This window comes from Chelonoidis abingdonii, chromosome 3 (genome assembly GCF_003597395.2).
Source record: "Chelonoidis abingdonii isolate Lonesome George chromosome 3, CheloAbing_2.0, whole genome shotgun sequence".
Classification (NCBI taxonomy): domain Eukaryota; kingdom Metazoa; phylum Chordata; order Testudines; family Testudinidae; genus Chelonoidis; species Chelonoidis abingdonii.
Genome location: NC_133771.1, coordinates 102,391,990 through 102,413,254, shown reverse-complemented (window position 1 = coordinate 102,413,254; position 21,265 = coordinate 102,391,990). Strand labels below are relative to the sequence as shown.

At 39.7% G+C, this 21,265-nt stretch overlaps 1 protein-coding gene across 4 annotated transcripts in view; it reads right to left on the bottom strand.

The window, feature by feature from the left end:
- LAMA2 (laminin subunit alpha 2) overlaps nt 1-21,265 on the bottom strand; it is a 490,975-nt gene that overhangs the window by 311,060 nt on the left and 158,650 nt on the right. For all 4 annotated transcript variants that reach the window (XM_075063935.1, XM_075063936.1, XM_075063937.1 and 1 more), the window contains exon 4: nt 1,669-1,911. In XM_075063935.1, the coding sequence (XP_074920036.1) occupies nt 1,669-1,911 (243 nt within the window). The remainder of the gene's footprint in view (nt 1-1,668; nt 1,912-21,265) is intronic.

Below are 21,265 nucleotides of genomic sequence, written 5' to 3'. Positions count from 1 at the left end.
AAGCACGTGCTCAGAGTTAAGTACATACTTAAGTGCTTTACTGAAGGGGCCCTTTGTTACTTAGGAGCCCATAGTTCACTGAAAGCAATTTAATCTACTTTAAGAACATAAGGAGGCATGGATCTGATTGAACAGTTTCATTCATGGGACAGCAGAAGATTGGAATTAAGATTTGCCTGCAAGTCTCAGAAGAGAATTATGCCCTTAAAGAAAGAGAATTAATTTATATCAACTGAGAAGCTGAAAGGGTTCTGGTGGCATCAGGTTTAACTATACAAATGTTCTCATCAAACTAAATTGTCTGAAATGCCTATATTAGTAAAATTGATGTTTCAGATCCCCTATTCACTCCCTGGATTTACTCATAAATATTTTAGAAATATGACACCTGTGCACACATGTGTAAACTCTACTTCACATGAAAAGTGAACACAAATCGTGTCTGTCTTGAGTTGTATCTTGTGTGCAACTGATTACACATCTGATTGCACATGCTAGAAGGGCAGATTTAGATCCCTTTGAAAATTTCTTTGCAAGAAATTGTGTACATTTCCATGCTTACATTTACATGTATTATTTCTGCAACTGCATTAGGAAATGGCCTTTTCCATGCTTCAGCGTCCAATTTGCACAGATAATCATGGTAATTACACACACAAACATAAGCTTACAAATACACAAATTCTTCAGCGCAGACCTTCAGCTTCCGAGTTCAATCCACTGTGTCTCTAGACAGATAGCATTTTGAGAGCTCAGAAACATGCATGTTCTGAGTATTGTCCAGAATTGTGAAAAGTTTGTAGAGAGCATTCCTGACTGCAGCATGTCAGGCATCCATGGGCCTTGAAATATAAATTACTGAAAAAAAAATGCAATAAAGTCACCCATAACTAGGAGCTATGCCATTCCATTCATTAAAAAAAAATCTAGCTGGGACATGTAGTGAGTTGCATATTTGAAGTGAAATAGGCATGGAGTATGAAAGAAGAAAAGCTGAAAGTTCAGACGCTCCACAAACTCAAAAGCAGTTTTGGTTTAAAAAAAAAAAAGAGAGATTTTGCATGATAGTTAGGAATTACTCAGCAATCAGAGGCAGTACAGTAATAGAAAAATATCCCACTCTGTGACTAATGTACACCAAAATGTGTTGCCTAAAATCTATTCCATATTCAACTGTCATTTTATTTTTATGAATTATCAGGATGTGAGTAAGTTTAATAAATATGAAAATTTATTCTGTGAAAAATATTCATTTCTTGCCACTTTAATAAGAAAAGGGAAGGGGAAAGCTGCTTACAGTTGTAAGTGGTACATTTAAATGCAGCGGGTGAAATTATAACCCCTTTGAAGTCAATGGGAGTTTCACCCAGTATCTTTCTTTGCTTCTTATTGGAATTGCTGCTTATCTAACTACAAAGGAGTTGCCTGCAAGTACTAGAGATTAAGGTCCACACAGTTCACTCACACTGCATGTGTTTATTAGTGTGCATTTCCCCCTGTTTAATGGGGTATATGGCAACCTCTGTTGATGCATATATAAGGAAAAGAGCCCCATCCTTCATATAGAAAGCCCATACAAAAACATTGTCTTCACAAGGCATATACTTATCAATTAAGCAAAAGAATATTTCTGTTGGCATGTTTGCTGCAGTTTATTTCCCATCTTACCTCTCCATTCTCCAGTGGTTGGATCTTGGAGTAAAATGAAGTGCATATAACTTCATCATCTTTTGCATAGGATGGAGGCCCTCTGCGCGGATGAATGTTGTAACGTGTCAAGCATTCTGTGTCTGTTACAGCATAATACTGCCATGGCTGATAGTTAACACCATCCAGTGAACGCTCCAAAATCCAGTTCCCAGGTCGAGGGGCATTAGCTGCTTTCACAATAACATATGCAATCTGGAATACCTGGAGAACCAATTGAAAATATACATAAATGTGTATTACATATTTGTTGTCTGCCAAAGTAAAAAAGCTAAATATAGTCAATTCTCATTTGAGAATTTTTCCCTGAAAATGAAAGGAGGCAACACTTTGCAGTGAAACTCTTTGACCATGAAAATATGCCTTTATATCCCTTCTCCAGTAAAATTTCTGCAAGAAAACAAGTTCTACTGTGACGGCCCAGACTTTTTGAAGTATAATAAAAAAATAACCCTCCAGAGTCAATCTAACTCACTAGAGAATTGCTAAACTTCTCCTTCAGTTTCATTTGAAATATTCAAAATTTTATCTTTGCATATGGTATTTACATGTGTACAATTTACTATATATCAATATGTGCATATACGCATGCATTTGTGCATACATACACACACACCCCTTTTGTAACAGTTACCCATTTCCTAAACTCGATTATGATTCTCTCTCTTATGTGAAACTCTGCGGTTAAGACACTAGTGGGTAATCATGTCATACGAAATCTCTCCATAAGACATTCTTGGCCACATCACATGGCTTCCATTCAGCTGCCATAAATAAGCCTTATAGGATAGAGATACATGATACACTTGTGGAACTACTTGCCTGAGAAGGTTGTGAAGGCTAGGACTGTAACAGAGTTTAAAAGAGAACAGGATAAATTCATGGAGGTTAAGTCCATTAATGGCTTTTAGCCAGCATGGGTAAGGAATGGTGTCCCTAGCCTTTGTTTGTCAGAGGGTGGTGATAGATGGCAGGAGAGAGATCACTTGATTAGGTTCACTCCCTCTGGGCACCTGGCACTGGCCACTGTCAGTAGACAGGATACTGGGCTGGATGTACCTTTGGTCTGACCCAGTATGGCCATTCTTATGTTCTTATGAAATCTCACTATAAACAGAATAATAGCATGTAATCAACACTTATTATTGTCTGCTTCATCTGTCTTTCCAGTTGATTTATCAAGGTTTTTTTCTGTTATTCTGGTTGCTGGAATTTGAGCCACAAACAATAGTTACATTTGTAGCTCCAGAACGACATTTGCTAATGATGCAACATCATTTCCCCTAATAACATACAGATACCAGAGTGCTAACAATGAAGCAAAGGAGTGACAGCATAAGTCCCTGTTAGAAGTGATGAATGTACAGTGAATTAATAGTTAGAGTCATCTTTCTATAAGGTAATGCCGTGAGCACATACAGAAGGAGGCCAGAGGGAGAATATTGCGCTAATTTCTGGCTTAATGGCTTCAACGTTGGATTTGGGAGAGTAACTCTGAAGAACATATATGACAAAAAATTATCAGATCTACACCTCAACTCCATCATTCTGCCCTCCAGGCACATACCAAGAACAAAATAGTTAAGATCTACAGTGCAGTTTCAAGAGGTGAATTCTGCCCTCTGTGAAGCCCAGGTATTAACAATGCTTGCAGAGCTTTGGGATGAAATTAGGGGCAGGCAAGAGTAGCTCCCTGTTCTCTGCCTTCTTAAGAAGAAACTCCTGCAGTAATTTCAAGCACCATACTGTCACAGCACTTGCCATCTACTTTTTCAACTTGAAAGACATGTGTATGGGAGTGGATTTGTTGAGGGTTGCCTTAGATGGTGAGTATTACTGTGTCCACTCATGGCACTAGAACTTGGTTATGAACACTATTCTTGGTGGATGTGTATCAGCATATAAACCAATAAACCCCTGAGCTAGGAAAGACTAATCGCACTATTCATTGCTCTCGTTCAATCACTCTCCTCCTATTTCATACATGCCCCTCACTCTCTTCATTGTTCCCACTTACTGACAGATTGGATTGCAGCCATAAATTACAGCCACATCAGATCACACTAACATATGTCATTTACTGTAAACGGTGTAAGATGGTTTTAAAATAGCTAAACTTTATTTTCTCCCCTCACAAAATTATGTTGTTGGGAAAGAAACAATCTAATTGGAGTGCTCAATAATTTTTTTTTCAAACATCATATTGTAATTGTTAAGAAAAAACTGCATTGTCTAGGAGACCATTTCTGATATATTTGTTCATAAAGTTATTTTGGACTTTTTTTTTGCATGGGCAATGGCTCCATTGAACTAAATAATTTCATATTACACTAATATGTCTTATCTAGTCCAGCCATGTAAACTTTTTTGGCTCAAAACATCCAGTCCAGAGATCTCAATGTGAAGTATTCCTAACAAATGCTTTAGTATTTGAGTTTATACTCGAAGCTCAGATATTAGGACAACAGCAGAACTGCTGAAATCTGTGCAATCTCACTGAAATACATGATAGCAAATGAGATGTGTATTGTTTGGTCTGACAACCCTACAGTATTCACTGAAAAACAGAGATAGACTAGGAGTATTTTCTAGTGCTGAATACCCTCACTCTCCAATATCATCATTCCTCAAATAGATGTTCTCATTGCTGCAAAAACTGCTGCCAGTGTTCACTTAACACTCTCAGTTGTGTTGGGCACTGCAGGGTTAACAGGAATAAAGGGAAGTAAAAGGCTGCTTTTACAACTAAAGGAAGTAAACTTGTTGAGTATGAAGGTGCCATTTTTATAATCATTCTTCAGATTGGAATCATACTTCAGTAAGTGTCCTGTGTATGCTGCAGAAGACTTATCCTAATTCCTTTCTCTTATATTCCATTGAGATATTGCACATTATGGATGAGTTATCAGTTGATTACATATCTTTTGGTTTTGTTTGTGTTAAGAAAAGTACAATAAAGTTTGAAAGAAAATATAAAGGGAAAGAAAAACAAACAGTTGACATGCTGCAGCTCATGGAATTTTTTTCTTAACTTAAGAGAACACTTTAGTGTAGTACATAAAGATTCATTTTTAAACACACATTAGTTAGAGTTTTCAGCTGACCCAGAGCATTGTCTCTGTCTTGCCTTTGATTTGAGAATTCCAAAAGTAGCTTTTGAAATGATGCCAAATTATTTACATTCCATGGACTTATGAAACACATTCCATTTTTCTAGTTCATGTCTCCATTCATCAGCTGACCCGAATGAGGGTGTCTTTGTAATAAAACAAGATTATTCCTTCAGGCTGGGCCATGCAATAGAATAGGAAAGCCTAATTTGGGAATTAAATGAATTTATTCCTGCTTTTCTTTAACCCCACAAAAGAGTGTGGACTAAATGGTCCCATTTAGACATAGACATGCATTGGGAGAGTTGTGGAAGTACACGCCAGTAGGAGATCAGGGAGAAACAATTTCTTTTGGGCAGGCTGGTAATGCTACAATATGCACCATTAAAATGTAAACGTTCAGTGTCAGATACCTCAGCTGGTGTAAGTCAATAAACTCCATTGATTAATGCCATCTGAAAATACACACACACACACACATACAGCATGATTGAACAGTACCCATAAACACACAGCCAGGGAATTTTCAGTGGATAATGTGGGGGGCATAGCAAGAGACCAGGACTGGGGAAGATATTGAGGGGGGTACCGTAGGGCACTGGTGGGGTGTGGCAAGATGGGTAACAGAGAGAACTCTCAGCTAGTGGATAAAGGAGGTTTTCTAGTTCAGGTAGCTGTCATCTTTGTCAAACACGACAGCCATCCCACCTGAATTAGTGTAAGGCACTCCTGGTGTGAGTGCAACTTTACCTTAGGGTGGACAGACTTGTCAATGGTGCTTCAGTTAGCACAATACAACCAACTGGAACTCAGTGACTGCGTGCTCTAATACAGATAAAAACTAAAGTATCTTTGAGCTTTACTCCGCTTATGTCACATTGTCATCATGTTTATTTCACAATGACACAAAAAGTGAACCAGTTCTATTAGCTGGAGTCAAAATTCTTAGCTAAATGTTCACTCTGAGCTTGTTCCCATAGGGTATTTCATGGAATACATCTTTCTGATTGATTGGATCAGTAGGCTGATATGTGTAAATAATATCACAATAGTTCAATCTTAGAGCTTCTCTCTTTTTACACAAGTCCGATGGAATACAACCTGGTAATCAACATTTGCCAATCTGAATGTGAAAAAAGAGCAGAGCAGTACCAAACTGCCTAGTGGCATATAGCAGCCAATTAGCACAGCAGCCACTGTACAGATGGAACTGTTTCCAGTTACTTCATTCATGTGACTATAACATAATTAGTAGGGGAATACTCTAAATAGCCCTCTGAGTCTTTCCCAAATTATAGACAGAATGGGCCTCATGATGACATACAAAATAACTCTTGGGTCTTATTTTCATTGCTAATTATCTCAGCAGCAAAGTCTTCAAAACACACATTGAAAAATACACTTCCATATGTTATAGCACAGTCTTCTCAAGAATGGCTCAGAAGATATAGGAAAGTGTATCCTACTGTCCAGGATAATTTGCTACACTAATATTATTCAGATTGTGCTGAAGTGAATCATTAGTCTGCATAAGGTTAGTCAATGAAGCAGGAATTTCTTTGTGTGTTACTCCCACCAGCTCACCTATTTCAAAAATAAATCCATCAGCTAATAGCATTTTTTTGTAGTTCAGAATAGCATCACAAAATAAATACCAATTATAATGACCAATTATATAGAATATTGCCCAACATCTCAGAACCTAATTCCGAAAAACAGGGCTAATGTCTCAGAGTTATACCAACAATCTGGGGCAAAACGTTTCTTTACTTGTTTCTTTCTTGTTATAGCTCTCTCTGATTTTTCTTCTATACATCAATCAGGTAAACTGTAACATACATGTGGCATTCACAATTTGGACAAAGGTTTATATTCTTATTTAGACGCATAAGATGTATGAACATAATTAACCTCATTCAACAAATTGTGTTGATAAATCTAAGAGTTTTTTTTCCATATCTAATTAATTTTTAATCCTTATGGTTGCAAAAATATCCTCCTAAACTTAACACTAGCATTGTTTATAGTCAGTTCATCTTCCTGAATTTACAAACAGGCAACCTAAAACAACTCCGATAGGTATGAACTATCCATTCATCTCAATAATGCATTAACTCTGGAATGCAATGATAATAAATGGGATGTCAACATTGTTAACTGTTTTACTGCTGATCATTTTACACGAAACATATACTAATGCTGGATGCAGTGGTGGATAATGAACCAGGACAAAGGGATGTTTCAGTATTTAAGTTGCCCATATCTGAAAACTTGGGATTTCTCTAGCACAGACATGGGCAAACTACGGCTCACGGGACTGTCCTGCCTGGCCCTGGCCCCTCCCTCACTGTCCCCCCTCCACCGCAGCCATGCTGCCGCATGGGCCGCACTGTGCTCTGCTGCTTCTGCTAGGCAGCGTGAGGAGCGCAGCTGGTTCTGGCCAGGTGTCGCAGCTGCAAGCTCCTGCTGCTGGTAAGGGGGCAGGAGGGAGGAGGTTGGGTAAGGGGGCAGGGGTTCCTGGGGGGCAGTCAGGGAGGAAGGGGTGGTTGGATGGGGCGGAGGTTCTGGGGGGGCAGTCAGGGGATGGGGAACAGGGAGGATTGGGAGTGGGAATCCCAGGGGGCCTGTCAGGAAGCGGGGATGTGGATGGGGTCAGGAGGGCAGTCAGGGGACAGGGAGAAGGGGGGGTTGGATAATGGGGTAGGATCCTGGGGCAGTTAGGGGCAGGGGTTCCGAGAGGAGGTGGTCAGGGGACCAGGAGTAGAGGGCAGTTGGAAAGGGGGTGGGAGTCCCGGGGGGGCTGTCAGGGGGTTGGGGTGTGGTGTGGATAGGGGTTGGAGTAGTCAGGGGACAGGGAGCAGGGGAGGGGGGTCCCGGGAGATGTGGTTAGGGGACAGGGAGCAGGGGGTGTTGGATGGGTTGGGAGTTCTGAGGGAGGCAGTCAGGGGGTGGGAAGTGGGAGGGAGCAGATAGCGGGCAGGGGTCAGGCTGTTTGGGGAGGCATAGCCTTCCCTACCCGGCCTTCCGTAGAGTTTCAGAATGCCAATATGGCCCTCAAGCCAAAAAGTTTGCCCACCCCTGGGCTAGCAGCAACACACATAAGCTCATGAAGCAACTCAGCCTGGAGCCAGTGAATCAGGGCTGATAGAAGCAGCAAGAACATTTCCTGTTCTCACTGTTGCAGAATGCCTTGCAGAGGACCTGTACTTCTGAGGACATGGGAAGAGTAGACACCTCATCCTGGTTAAAAATGAGGGACTAGTCCAAGCCCAGATGATACTTTGGTGATGAGTAATATTGAAAGCATATATTAGTAAGAGAGGATCTCAGAGCCAGCTGCAGAAGGATGTAGCTGGGGTGAGAGAGTAAGGAGTCCTCAGATGAACAATAGTATTCTAATAGTCAGATTTTTGTGCCGAACATCACCCGTGCATCAGGAAATCCAAATATGATCACCATCCAAATGAAATTAATACAATGTCAATTCCTGTACTACACAGTTTCCTATCCATATTTTAAAATCATCATTAACGGTGTATACTGCTTTCTTTGTATGCAGAACAACACATCTCTCCGCTGGATGAAATATTAGATCTGCAGTGTTTGTCATTTTGTAATAGTCTTGCTTTCTAATGGCTTTTACATCTGAAAGAAATACTATGCCCAACTACTATTGATAGCTATGAAGCTGGTTTTTGATTAGTACTTGGTGTCGCAGCTCATGCTTTTGAAGACAGCCATCATGCACTCAGTTCCCTATACTCCATGTAGGCAGTCATTTGTCGGTTACGGCGTGTGGTCAGAGACCATTACAAGAGTTTAAATCATGTGCCTCTTTCATTTCTGACAGAAGATAGGAATCTTTCACATCAGAATTTTTAAAGTAGTGGATATTTTAAAAAAATTAGCAGCTTTCTTCATGTCAGCAACTTTTAAAACTATAAAGCCCAATTCAGATGTGGAAAAGAAACTCATTTAAGAATAGCATTTCTCTCAAAATTCTTCAAGCTGCCATGTAAATTTCTTGCTAACATTTTGTCATGAGAGAGACAGTCACATCACTTTCAAACATTCTGCTCTCACAGTCAGAGAAGCTATAATTGAAAATGCCAGCATGGAGAAAAAAGATGCTTAGTAGGAGTCAACTAATATCAATTTAGAGAACCGAACAGCTCCCTACCATGCTGTAGTTTGCCTTCTAATGACAGTATCTCTCTCCTGCTCATCTGAGTTGCTGCCAGCTGAAATGCTCCTACCAGATGGGGAGCTTGGGCTTAAAGCAGGGTATGCTTGATTCCAAGGTAGTTTCTCCATAATGTGACAGACTTCACGAGTTACAACTGATGAAGGTTGTCCCGTTAAAATATCATGAAGAGAGTGTCACAGAAAATAAGGTGCCAGTGAACAGATTTTGGGGGCAAATGTGGGAAAAGCTTTGACATAGTGAACCCCAAAAATCTAAATATCTGTAAATCTATCCATTTCCCAATTAGAAACTGTATTTATCTTCCTCATGAAACAATAATATTCACTCACGTGGACACTTCAATTCTGTTAATCAATACAATCAAATGTATCATTTGAGAAACGTACCCTAAATAAGAATATAAAAATGCTTTTTCTTCCATTTCCAGCTTTCTCCTCTACCACCACCTTTAACCATCAGAGTGACGACAGAGCCTCTAAAAAACATGTTCTTCTTAAGAAAACTAGATACTTTACTAACATAACAGCTCTCACATTTTGATAATGCTCTAAGCAGCAGAGCAATAGAATTCATCTCTTTATTGTAACATTTAAAGGGGAAGTTTACTAAAAACAAAACAAAAAACACTCTGTTAAAAACCAGAGCACTGCAAAACTGGACCTGACTCCCAATCTGCCCAGCTGCTGAATACTTAGAGACACATTCAGCTGAGTGAGGAGCATAAGTGCCAACATAGTTTCTAGCAGCCTCAGTTCTTTGTGATTCTCTCTACTTTCTGAACTTACTGCTTAGTTGTCAAGGCCTATTAAGGATTAGTTGCTGTCTCTGGACAACTTTTACTGGTTCTTGTCTTTAGCCTTTACCACACCAGAGTTTAGGATCAAAGTTAGTCTTTCCCAGTCACTTCCCCTGTATGACAGTGGGAGAAAGCAACTTACATTTCTTCATTTCCTATGGCTCTACATTTCTTTCCATGGACAGAACAAACAAAAGGAAGTATTTTTTTCACACAGCGCAGTCAACCTATGGAACTCCTTGCCAGATAATGTTGTGCAATAGGCCAAGACTATAACAGGGTTCAAAAAAGAACTAGATAAATTCATGAAGGATAGGTCCATCAATGGCTAATAGCTAGGATAGGCAGGGATGGTGTCCCTAGCTTCTGTTTGTCGGAAGCTGGGAATGGGTGACAGGGGATGGATCACTTGATGATTACTGTTCTGTTCATTCCCTGCCATTGGCCACTGTCGGAAGACAGGATACTGGGCTAGATGGACCTTTGGTCTGACCCAGTATGGCCGTTCTTATATTCTTATTACTTTCAAGAAAGACAGGCTGGGATGCTTTTTTTTTTTCTTTGCAAGCCAGAACTGCACTCATGGTGGGATATAGTGGGAATAAGGGATGTTAATTTTGGGGCCAATCCAGCTCCCATTAAAGACAATGAGAGTTTTCATGTACTTTAATGGAAATTCCACTGGGGCTCCTCTCACCTACTTCATACCAAAGTGAGCTGTCTGAATGCTTGAGTTGTTGGCAGTGATGGCAGCAATTCTACAGGTGCCATTTGAAACCTTCTGGAATACACTGATCAGGAGTTCCAGTTATTTACAATGTCACTCTCAATCTCAGCATTGATTACAGAGCCAACCCTACAACAATGAAAGATCATTGAGATTCCAATAATGACTCAAAACACCATCAATAATATCCCCCACTTTAATATATGCTTTATTTCCACCACAGGAACCTTAATATTAATATCGAAACAAACAAAACTATTTTGGTCAGATGAAGGTACAACATGCGCTAAGCTATCTTACCCAAAGCCTAATTTTCTCACTGAAATTGTTTAGGATTTGCTTTATGTACAAGTGACAGCAAGTTCACACAACATTAAATAGTTTTATGAATGTGAAGTCTAAAGATTTTATTCATTTTTATGATTTCTATACTTTTCTATTCAGTGGAAAAAAATTACATGAATAGTATATAAACAAATGCTTATTTTTAATCTGAGGTGACACCCATCTGTTACCCACTTTGGAAAGAAGGATACAACACATGTCTGTGAAACTTCTGTACCACTGAGCAGAAAGCAACTTTAATATCATTGACATTTAAAATCTTTATATGTTTCTACTGAAATCTTAGTGAGCATGTGCTTAGACTGTTCTAGTGAAAATCCAACTGTTTTCAAACAGATTGGGAGGGGACGGGTACTCTTAAAACACTAAATTCAAAAGACTCATTTTAACTTAGGGATAACATTTGCAAAGGGGTCTAAGTGACTTAGGAGTGTGTGTCCCATTCTCAAAAGTAACTTAGGCATTTAAGAGCCTGCGTCTCATTGACTTTCCATGCAACTTAGGTTCCTATGTGCCTAAGACACTTCTGAAAACAGGATTTAAACTCCTATGTCATTTAGACACTTGAAATTATTTATGTAGACACATAAATAATAATAATATGAATGGATAAACTGAATAATAAAAGAAGTACTACTGAACTGACACAAACCTTAAAACAAATCTCAAACCAAAACTGCAGATTTTCATAAGACCAGAAAAAGTTTTGTTAAAGTTAAATTATATAGCTCTTTGTTTTCTTTAATGGCTCCTCATCTCTGCTCTTCTTTGCTTCACCTGGGATTGGAAGTGGAAATACTGTAAAAGACAGTTATGGCAGTGTTTCCAACCTGGCTCATGCCAGGGAGCATTAGAAATTTCACACGAAAAAGGTTATGAGATTTGCAGTTCAGAGAAATTTATGCACATTCTGCTAAGCATCTGAATTTTTGGGTGCTTAACTGAACCAAATATTTTCAAAGTACTTTGAGGACTACTTTAAATATAAGCACAAGATAGCATGGATGAGGTTGGGGGGTGAAGGACCATAAAGAATGGACTCTCAGATGAAAAAGTATTAAGTGAAATTATGTCATCCATATAAAAAGAATTTCCCTAGGAAACTGTAATATTTCAAGATCAAGAGTCAAGCAAAAGCTGTTCCTTGGCAATAAAACTGTACACTTTATGTAAGGAAAGACCAAACCTCTACTATTTGGTGTTTAGAAGAGAAACAATAAATATCCTCCTCATTAAGTATGTTCAGTGACTTAGAATTTCAAAGAGCAAGAGGCATATGTTAATGACTGTCTTTTCTTTTTGTTTAAACTGAATCACTGAAAAGTGACTCCCCAAGCACTTCTGCAGCACACTGCTGCACATGGATTTAACTGAGCAGAAACAGAGAGTATAATTGCCAGCAACAAATGAATTCTGCCATCTTTAAAGGAAAAAGGCGCACATACACATTCCTCATCTTGAATCAATAAACCTTGGGTGCCTTTCAACAACCTCAGGTTCTGCCAAAATGTTTACTTTATTATCACCACACCATTATTACCTTGGAGTGGTTCTAGAACACTGCTGGGTTGAGGCTGCTGGCAAGTCATCTTTTCAAATGCAATGGTCTGGCCTAGGCGATGTCCTGGCATGTAACCCATATTGTCAGGGATAGTAGTATCTTATTAAATATTTAAAATAATATTTACAGTCCAAAATCAGCTAATACAAAAAAGGGCAGGAAATAAAGCAAATGTCAGTAGGTCAGTTTATTACTATTGACCCAATCCTGCAAGCTGATGAATGCCTACAGCAAGTTGTTTAGCATCCTGAACTCCCATTAGGGTGCTCATTGCAGAATTGGGCCATATGACCATAAAGCCAATATACCACCAAAAGTAACTTAATCAATCAATAACCAATCTCCTACTAGGTCTGCTGATATCATCCTGCTTTTATCATCATGGGCTTTCATAACACCACATATAGAGGACTCGTGCTTCCTGATACCGGAGGGTGGGGGGGACAATCTAAAGGGGAAGACACATGACTGCTCCACGTGTCTTCTCTGCCCAGTGACACCCACCACCCTGTGCCCAGCCTGGGGCCACCGTGCTCTCCCTACCCCGCCAGAGTTACCTGTGGAAAATGGGGAGCCTCCCTCTCCCCCTACATGTTCAGCCATTCTCCCTGGCAGCTAGGCCCAGGTGGGGAGTGGGAGGGAGCCACTTGTCAAACCAGCTGAAGCTGTCTGCTCTATGTCATTGCTCTGCACAGCACAGCAGCTGCCTGACAGAGAGAGCCTGGCTGTGGAGGCAGTGCTCCACTCTCCACCTGGGCCTGGCTGCCAGGGACAGGAGCCAAGAGAGCTGGAAATCTGCCAGGGGGAGGGCTCCAGCTCACTCAGCCCGTGTCCCCGGCAGCTGCGCCTGAGCTGGGGGGCAGAAGGCACTGCCTCCCCATCCGGGCTCTGGCAGCCAGCTGCCACACTGCATACAGCAGCAAGCCAGAATGGCAAGCATGAGAAGCGGCTGCTCCCACCCCTTCTGCTCCCTGCCCGGGCCTACCTGCTGAGGACAGGAGCCGAGCTGCCGGGGGGCAGGTGCAGTGGGAGAAGGACAGAGCTCCTCTCCCTCCCCTACATCAGGCCAAGTAGAAATCTGGGGAGGGGCTGTACATATACCCCCACACACCCTATCCCCTCCCTCCCCCGCACACACACACATCACCTGTGACACAACAGCTACTACAGAATCTTGCTGCCCTTAAATTTCTTTTAGTTTTAGCATGGATCGTACATTTCAATAACGATTTTGTGACAAATGGCTGCTGTAACGGTACCACTGCCATATTTTATGACCATCAGCATTTCCATATAGTACACCAGAAAAATCAATTATTAAGGATTTGCTTTTTATTCACTGACAACTGTTCAGTTATAACACATTTCAGCAAGAGGAGCAAAATCTGACCAAGACTTAGATTCCTCTACTACCTGTCATGCTACTAGCCTCTCAGACTCTCTGTGGACTCTGTTCAGTAGAGGACTTGCTAATAAAACACAGTCATAAATATAATCATTTTGGAATGCACCAGTGTGTGTGTGTTTGTATCACATTCTGGAGTGCAATCTAGACCAATGAGAACTTGTGTCACCAAATGTTCCGCAACTTTTGGTGCCTCACAATGCTTTGCTGCTGTAGCTCCCAACATCGGCCCCCTCACAAACAGCCAAACAGCATGCAGGTCATACCCTAAGTTTCTGTGTATCACTTCAGCCTGTCAGCAACACTCCAGTCAACACTCTAGCTTCCACCAGCCTTGGTTACCACTTGCAGGGTGACCCCAACACAGTTCCAGTCCTGGATTTTCCCCCAAAACATGTGTTCTGCACTGTTTAGCCCTCTCCTAGACTGTTCAGATATTATAGGTTCATTGCCCCTATACCGGGTCAACATGCAATAGTTTGCTACTTTAACTGAAGTTACCCAAACAATTCAGTTTAAACATAACATTGGATTAGTATTGATTAAAAAATAAAACAAGTTTATTTAACGACAAAGAGCTACATTTTAAGTGAGTATATGTACAACAGGTATTAAAGAAATGGTGACAAAAGTAAAGATAAAACTCTTTCTAGTAACTAAAATTTAACAACCAGACTTGGTTCGAGGTAAAATCTTTACCACATGTTTCCAGCAACAGGGGTCACCAAATTCTCATGTCGAATGCCTCCGAAAATCCAAAAGCTGGTTTATTTGTTGAAAGAGAGCGAGACAGAGAGAATACTTGTGTTGGTTTTGACCCTACATTCATAGAACATCAGGGTTGGAAGGGACCTCAGGAGGTCATCTAGTCCAATCTGCTGCTCAAAGCAAGACCAATCCTCAGACAGATTTTTGCCCCAAACTGTCCCCTCAAGGATTGAGCTCATAACTGTGGGTTTAGCAGGCCAATGTGCAAACCACTGAGCTATCCCTCCCCCTCCTAGTCCAGTCACCCTTTAAAATGCATTTTCTTGAAGGTTATCCTAGATAAAATTCCTTCCCATTGTGAGGACGGACATATGGAGTCTTGTGGTGAGAGAGATTCCATGTTGTTGGTTTGTTAAAAAGCAGTTTTTTCTGTTCCTGCTCCCTTCTGTTGCCAAAGAATGGCCACTTGACAAGTGATTACCAGACAAATCTGGGGAGGGGTTAAACCTATTCCTCAAAGACAAAGGACAAGCTAATGCCTCTGGCCAGGTGTAAAATTTGATTGGCAAACACATTTCAGTCATAATTTCAGTTTATGTTCATAATTTTACATATAATGTTGCTACACATTTTACCATATATTATTGATTAGTGAATTATTAGTTTTCAAATGATACCTCACAAGGCATATTTTGGACAAAGACTATTACAATAGTATGCAGGATGTGAATACAGGCGTGCATTAGGTCACAGTGTGTCATCTGGGATTTAGAGGCACAACACAGTATCCAGGACATATATCCTGAAACTATCTGACCATTCATAGAAAGGCAAATGCCACTATAGTAACAGTCAGAATGGGAAGGAGGAAAAATAATATTAATCAATACTTTCGTCATCTGGGGAAAAAAATGAAACAAGAAACTGAAAGGGTTTCTCTTTCTGAAAATTCTGAAGCATTTTCGTTCTTTGCCAGTATATGTTCCAATGTGGGGGTGAGAAAAACAAGTTAGTAAGAAATCTTCCAGACCACAAGGCAATAAAAATTGTGTAGTCTGATTCAGTAATGAGTTCAAGAGATTGGGGAGCATAATTCCAAAGAGATTTATTGGCAACCCAATTACCTAACAAGTTAGCTGTGTTTTCTGTTCACAGAGGATATTACGACTCTTCTTGGAAGGATATATTTGCTTCCTAACCAATTTAGGTTGCAACTGAAAGGTATGGCTTCCCTATGTATGTTTTGTCTCCTGGCTATCCAAGAGAAGCCTGTCTTTCTTATGTACTGTCACAAAAGCAGAGATCAACTAGACTGGTTTTATTGACAATCATGTCTTAAGCATTCAGCCATTAAAAATAGAAGAGCTTCTCTTGGAGAATTCTTTGCTCTAGAACTCCTTTCCCATGGTACCTGCATTTGCTAATCTTGATGAAAGGTTAATCTATTTGCTTGGACATTTGTCTGAGGAGTAGGAGTGTGGGTGAAATAGTAAATACTGTATTCTTCTGGGGCAGGACTCTACTGGGGTTGACATTTATCAGCAGTGTATGTACATCGTTATGAATTTTGTAAAAGCATATTTTGAACAAACAGAGGAAAAGGCAGGGAAAAATACAGGGTAGGAAGTATGCTAGATACAATACACATTACAGAGGTAGTGATTAAAAAGCTAACTATGCTGTCAAAACACTTACCACAGTTCTGTTTGTTTTTAAAAAATATTTTTTATGATTATATATCTTCAGCATATTTGTTATCAGAAACTGATGGCAGAATTGCTTTAAATGATCAGAAACAATGAGCACAATTATAAAATAACTTCAGCTCCAGCAGGCAAATATTTCAGAGAAAGAGTCCTTGAGAACTCAGGAGGAAAATATAATCTGCCACATACGATAGATCACTAGTTTGTATATGTCCCTTAGTACCAGCAAAGTAAAAACCTGAAGTAGTGATGAGCGACTCTCAAAAGGATCAGAGTTCAGCTTAACTTCTGATAAGTATCCAAAAGTTCAACGGCTTAAAAAAGCTTCTCATGTGTGAGAAATTTGGCTGGATGTTTCTTAGAAATGAGGTCCTCATTCTTTCACTCTAGGCCTCTTTTTCACCATTCTGGCAAAATAAGAGAGTCTCAAGTAGGAGTAATTATGATTGTAACAAATGTAATTCACATCCACTTTAAGACCCTTTACGTCATCAGACTGGTGTAAAGGCGCTTTTATGTATAAGAATCAAGGGCTTCCTTGCAAGAATCTTAAAGTTTCCAAATTCTCAAAAACTATAATATTTTAAATAGTTAGCTTAATTTACTTCTACTACATTGCAAAAAATACAAACTACTATATATAATCAATCTCTGAGTTGCAGGCGCTGGCTGAATCTCTCAGGGCCTCCAGAGCTAGATCTCTTTCAATATTCCAAACTTAGGTCTCTCTCTTTTCCAAAGCCCTCTTTCTTGTGTCCCAGGACTTACTCGGTTGATTTTCAGTGCACACTGCCCTCTTCATCCCAGTATAATAGAGGCTGGCATTTGTTAGTAATGAGGTGCACAATTTGGATTTGATGTCATCCCTATTTGGTTACACTCTGCTTTTGGGGTGGAGGGAAGCTGCTGGCTTTATCTTTTATGTAACTATACTTTGATTTTTGTCAAAAACATCTAAAGCCCAGGATATCTGGCTTTTTTTTCCCCCCATTGGTCAGATATCTAAGTAAAGGTATGTAAAAAGCATGGATGTAAATACATTCCTAACACACAAAGTCCCAGTGGAATTAAAGTTGACTAATATAATTTCTACCATCTCCACTCTAAACCAATGGCATGAAGATTAGCACACAACAAAACCAATCCTTTATTCCCTCTCTCCTTACCCTAATCTTTGAGGCCAGAAGTTCAGATAGGAAAAGGTGGTTTATTACATCACATAAAATTTCATTCTGAGAAAAATTACTCCCCTTCCTTGGAGGCAAGAAAATGGCTTACAGCACAGTGTTAAGATCAAAGTTTGGCACAGATATCTAGGACTAGTTTCTACCTACTACAGCATGGACCATATCAGTGGTGTGAAGCGTCACTGCAATATGGCTGTGAGGCAAAACAGATTCTGGTCCACCAACCACCCCTTGGATAGCCATTTTCAATTATAGCAACAAAATAATAAACAATATAGAAATCCTATTGTGTGCGTAACATTTCCTACTACTCTACCGTAAGTTACTTTGGAAGAGAGACTCTGATGTTGCTCCCTAAAGTATTAGTTTAACAAGTCCCAACCATGTGATTTGAGCCAGGAGAGGCAGGTCAACAGAAGGGGCTTTGATCCACTAAATTAGAGGGTCTCTGAACTGAGACTGCAAAGATCTACTTTCAGAATCCAAAATAATGCCACAACTTCTGTGTAATCATTAAGATTTAGGACTCAAAAAGTGGGTTGTATCTCTTTTAGGAGAGAAATAAAGTGGACACAGACACTGGTTTAATAAATTCCAAACATCTGGCACTTAATTTACACCATGGTACACACAGTTCCTACAGAATACAGCTGTGAACAGAGATGGGACAGCAGAAAGGCCCAGACTCATTTACTCAAAACTTCAGCAGTGGCTCTTCAGAAAAAACATCATCATGTTTTTCAGCTTACATATATATTCCAACTCCAGTGTGTTTGTAACTTTCTTGTTCAAACACTTTTTAGGGGGAAAGTTCTGACTAATATTTTCAAACATGGGTGTCTAAAGTTATGATCCTAAATCCCTATTTAGGAACATAAATAAAAGGGCACTAATGTTCATTTGTACTGAGTACCCACAAATCCCAAAGTTAAATGGGATTTGCAAAGTCAAATGGAATTTGCAGGTGCCCAGCATCTTTGAAAATGAGATTAAGTTTATTGAGAAAATTAAGTACAGATTTAAGAGATTAATTTGAGGCACTGAGGTTTGGGCACCCAACTAGCTAAATAAGATCCTGACTGCTGCTCCCACAAACTTCAACAGGAGCTGAAGCTCCTCAACATCTCTGAAAAACAGGCCTCATTTTGATATGTAAATATGCATTTATGTGCCCAATTTTAGGCACCCAAGTTTGAAAAAACTGGTGTGTCAGCCTAAGCTACGTCTCTAATGAAAGTGTGACTTTCTTTGTTTTCTGTTGCCCAAGAGCTCTAAAGAACAGCTGAACCTCACTCCAGAATCCCTTCTGTGGTGTGCATTATGGGAATCCTGCCCTGGTGGCTGTAGGCAACTTCTTCCCAAGCAGCCACTAGGGCCAGTCAGACCTTAGATGGACACAAGTTAAGGAGGAGAGAGTGTGCTTGGCCCCTTCACAGAAGGTTTCTTTTTCTCAAGCATGAATCAGCAATACTACTACATTAGGCCATCCTGGAACATAGCTCTGGGGTAGATAAATACTAATAGGCTCTTGATACTAACGGCTTTTGATATTTTTTGATCAGGCTGGGCACTCACAAAACATTGATATTCATATTTTTTTCTTAGTGCTGTTTATATCTGGCTCCAAATGTTCAAAATCATATATAGCCCATATTACAGATATATTTTAAAACACAGCTGCAGATGCATAAACAACTCCACTGAATACAAACCTAAATGCTCAAGCTTTACAAAAGTCAGAAAGTCAAAAAAAGTACTTTACCAAAATGATGAAACCATCCATTTTTATATGTGGAACCCGAAATATAGCTGTGAAAAATTATCTTAAAGGCATTATCATATCCTATTTCTATTGGTCTTACTTTGTCCTTTCCATAACTGTAGTAATCAAAAAGGATTAAATGATTTTTTCCCCATTCATCTTTCTCCCTATAATGACTTTCTTCTAATTTGGTGGTTGTTTTGCAGAAAATTTTGCTTTGATTTCATCCTGCCTTCCACTGACAGCAGTGTCTCTTAAGGAGCTTTTCCCACCGACTGCTATATTGAGTTTTTATAGTACTAGCCTGAGTTCTATCCTGTTGTTTTCATGTTCCAGCCTCTCTCAGTTTAACTTGTCACAGTTGCCTAGTTCCATCATGTCTCTCTTTCAGCATGTATTGTCCTAGTTCTGCAATGTCATGTATGTAAACCAAACAAAACCAAACAAATAACTCTCCCTTTTGCAATTTTCTTCTTCGTGACACTGTTCCTATTAAGTTTATGGAGGAACTGAGTAATAAGACAGAAGTTCATTTTCTGTCGTTTCACTCATGGGCAATCAACTGGTTCTGTTCCAAAAGATAATCAATCAGTTCACTTCATAAAAGATTATACTGAACCAGATGAAAATCCTCAAAGTGATGTTTGGGCAACACAAAATCATGAAATAAGGAGTTCAGAGTATACATCCATGAAAGTGCTATACGCATTTCATAACTGGAGATGGGAGAACTGCTTCAGATGAAGTAATGTCTCCCTCTCGCTCCCAGCCATTCTATTTTTTATATAGCTCGCTCCACATGGTGTATCTGGCACTGTTCAAAGCACTAAACATGCTATTTGAATAGCAGAGTCTCTGCCTCTGAAAGCTTGCTTTCTAAAGGCACTAGCAGCTAAAATACAACTCAAACATGAACAATAGAACAGAATGTTTATCAGAAGTCTTTAGAAATAGGAAAGCAAAGGTGATGGGGAGCTTAACTGGGGACCCTACTTCATTTTTAAACCATATTTGAAAGAAATATTTTGAGATTCTAATAATTTCAAATTATGTTGCTTTTGCTTTTGCTTTTCCAGGACTAGAACTGGAAGGGATGACCATCTCACCTGCATCCACCTATCAGCTTCCCCATGGATTTGTCCGTTTTCCCTATAGAAACCCTGCTAATCTTTCACAGTATCTTCTGAACATTAGAGGACTTAAGGGAATCAATATCACAAGGAGTAGAACTTTCAACTCCAGACCTCCATGAAAGTCCATGTATTTCCAACTTTTCCCCATTTCCTTCCCCTCCCCTTCGTGAAAGGGTGTAATCCTTTTGAAAAGGAATACTTTCCATTGTGCTGGAACTGATCTCATTGCATCAGAATCTCCTCTGCTGCATTATGAGGATGAATGCAAAACTATCCCTTGCTCCCAAAGCTAAAACCCAGTGTCTTATACAACCACATGCAGGAGGCACAACACTCCCTGTTCCTATGTGATGCACATTTCATAGATATGGTGCTCCCACTACATGGAATAAAGGATCCAGTTAAAATCAAATTCATAATTGCTCCTGCCACACTACCAGGCCAGCCCAATGTAAGTGTGTTTATCCCCAAGTAAACTTGCTATATGAACAGTCTGCACAAAGCACATTTACATTTATCAAATTCCATTGAATGAATATTTTTGATCAGCTATTAATTGTAATAGAATAATAAATCTTATACAGTATATGTACAATGCTTTTCATCCACAAATCTCAACATGCTTTATAAATATGAATCATACCTCAAAAACACTCTTGTGAGGAGGTAAATGATGACGTAATCACCATTGTACCAATGGTAAACTCTTGCAGAGAGAAGTTATGTGACCATCCCAAGCTACCCCCCAAAATTAGTATCAAAGTCATAAGCAGAATCCAGAAGTCTTGATTCCTAGAACACACTCTAACCACAAGGCATTATGGGTAAAGTTTTTAGCAGCACCTAAGTGAATTAACAGCTTAATTCCCAAGTCTTAAGCCCTTTTAATAATATTTTACCCCTTTTCTTTA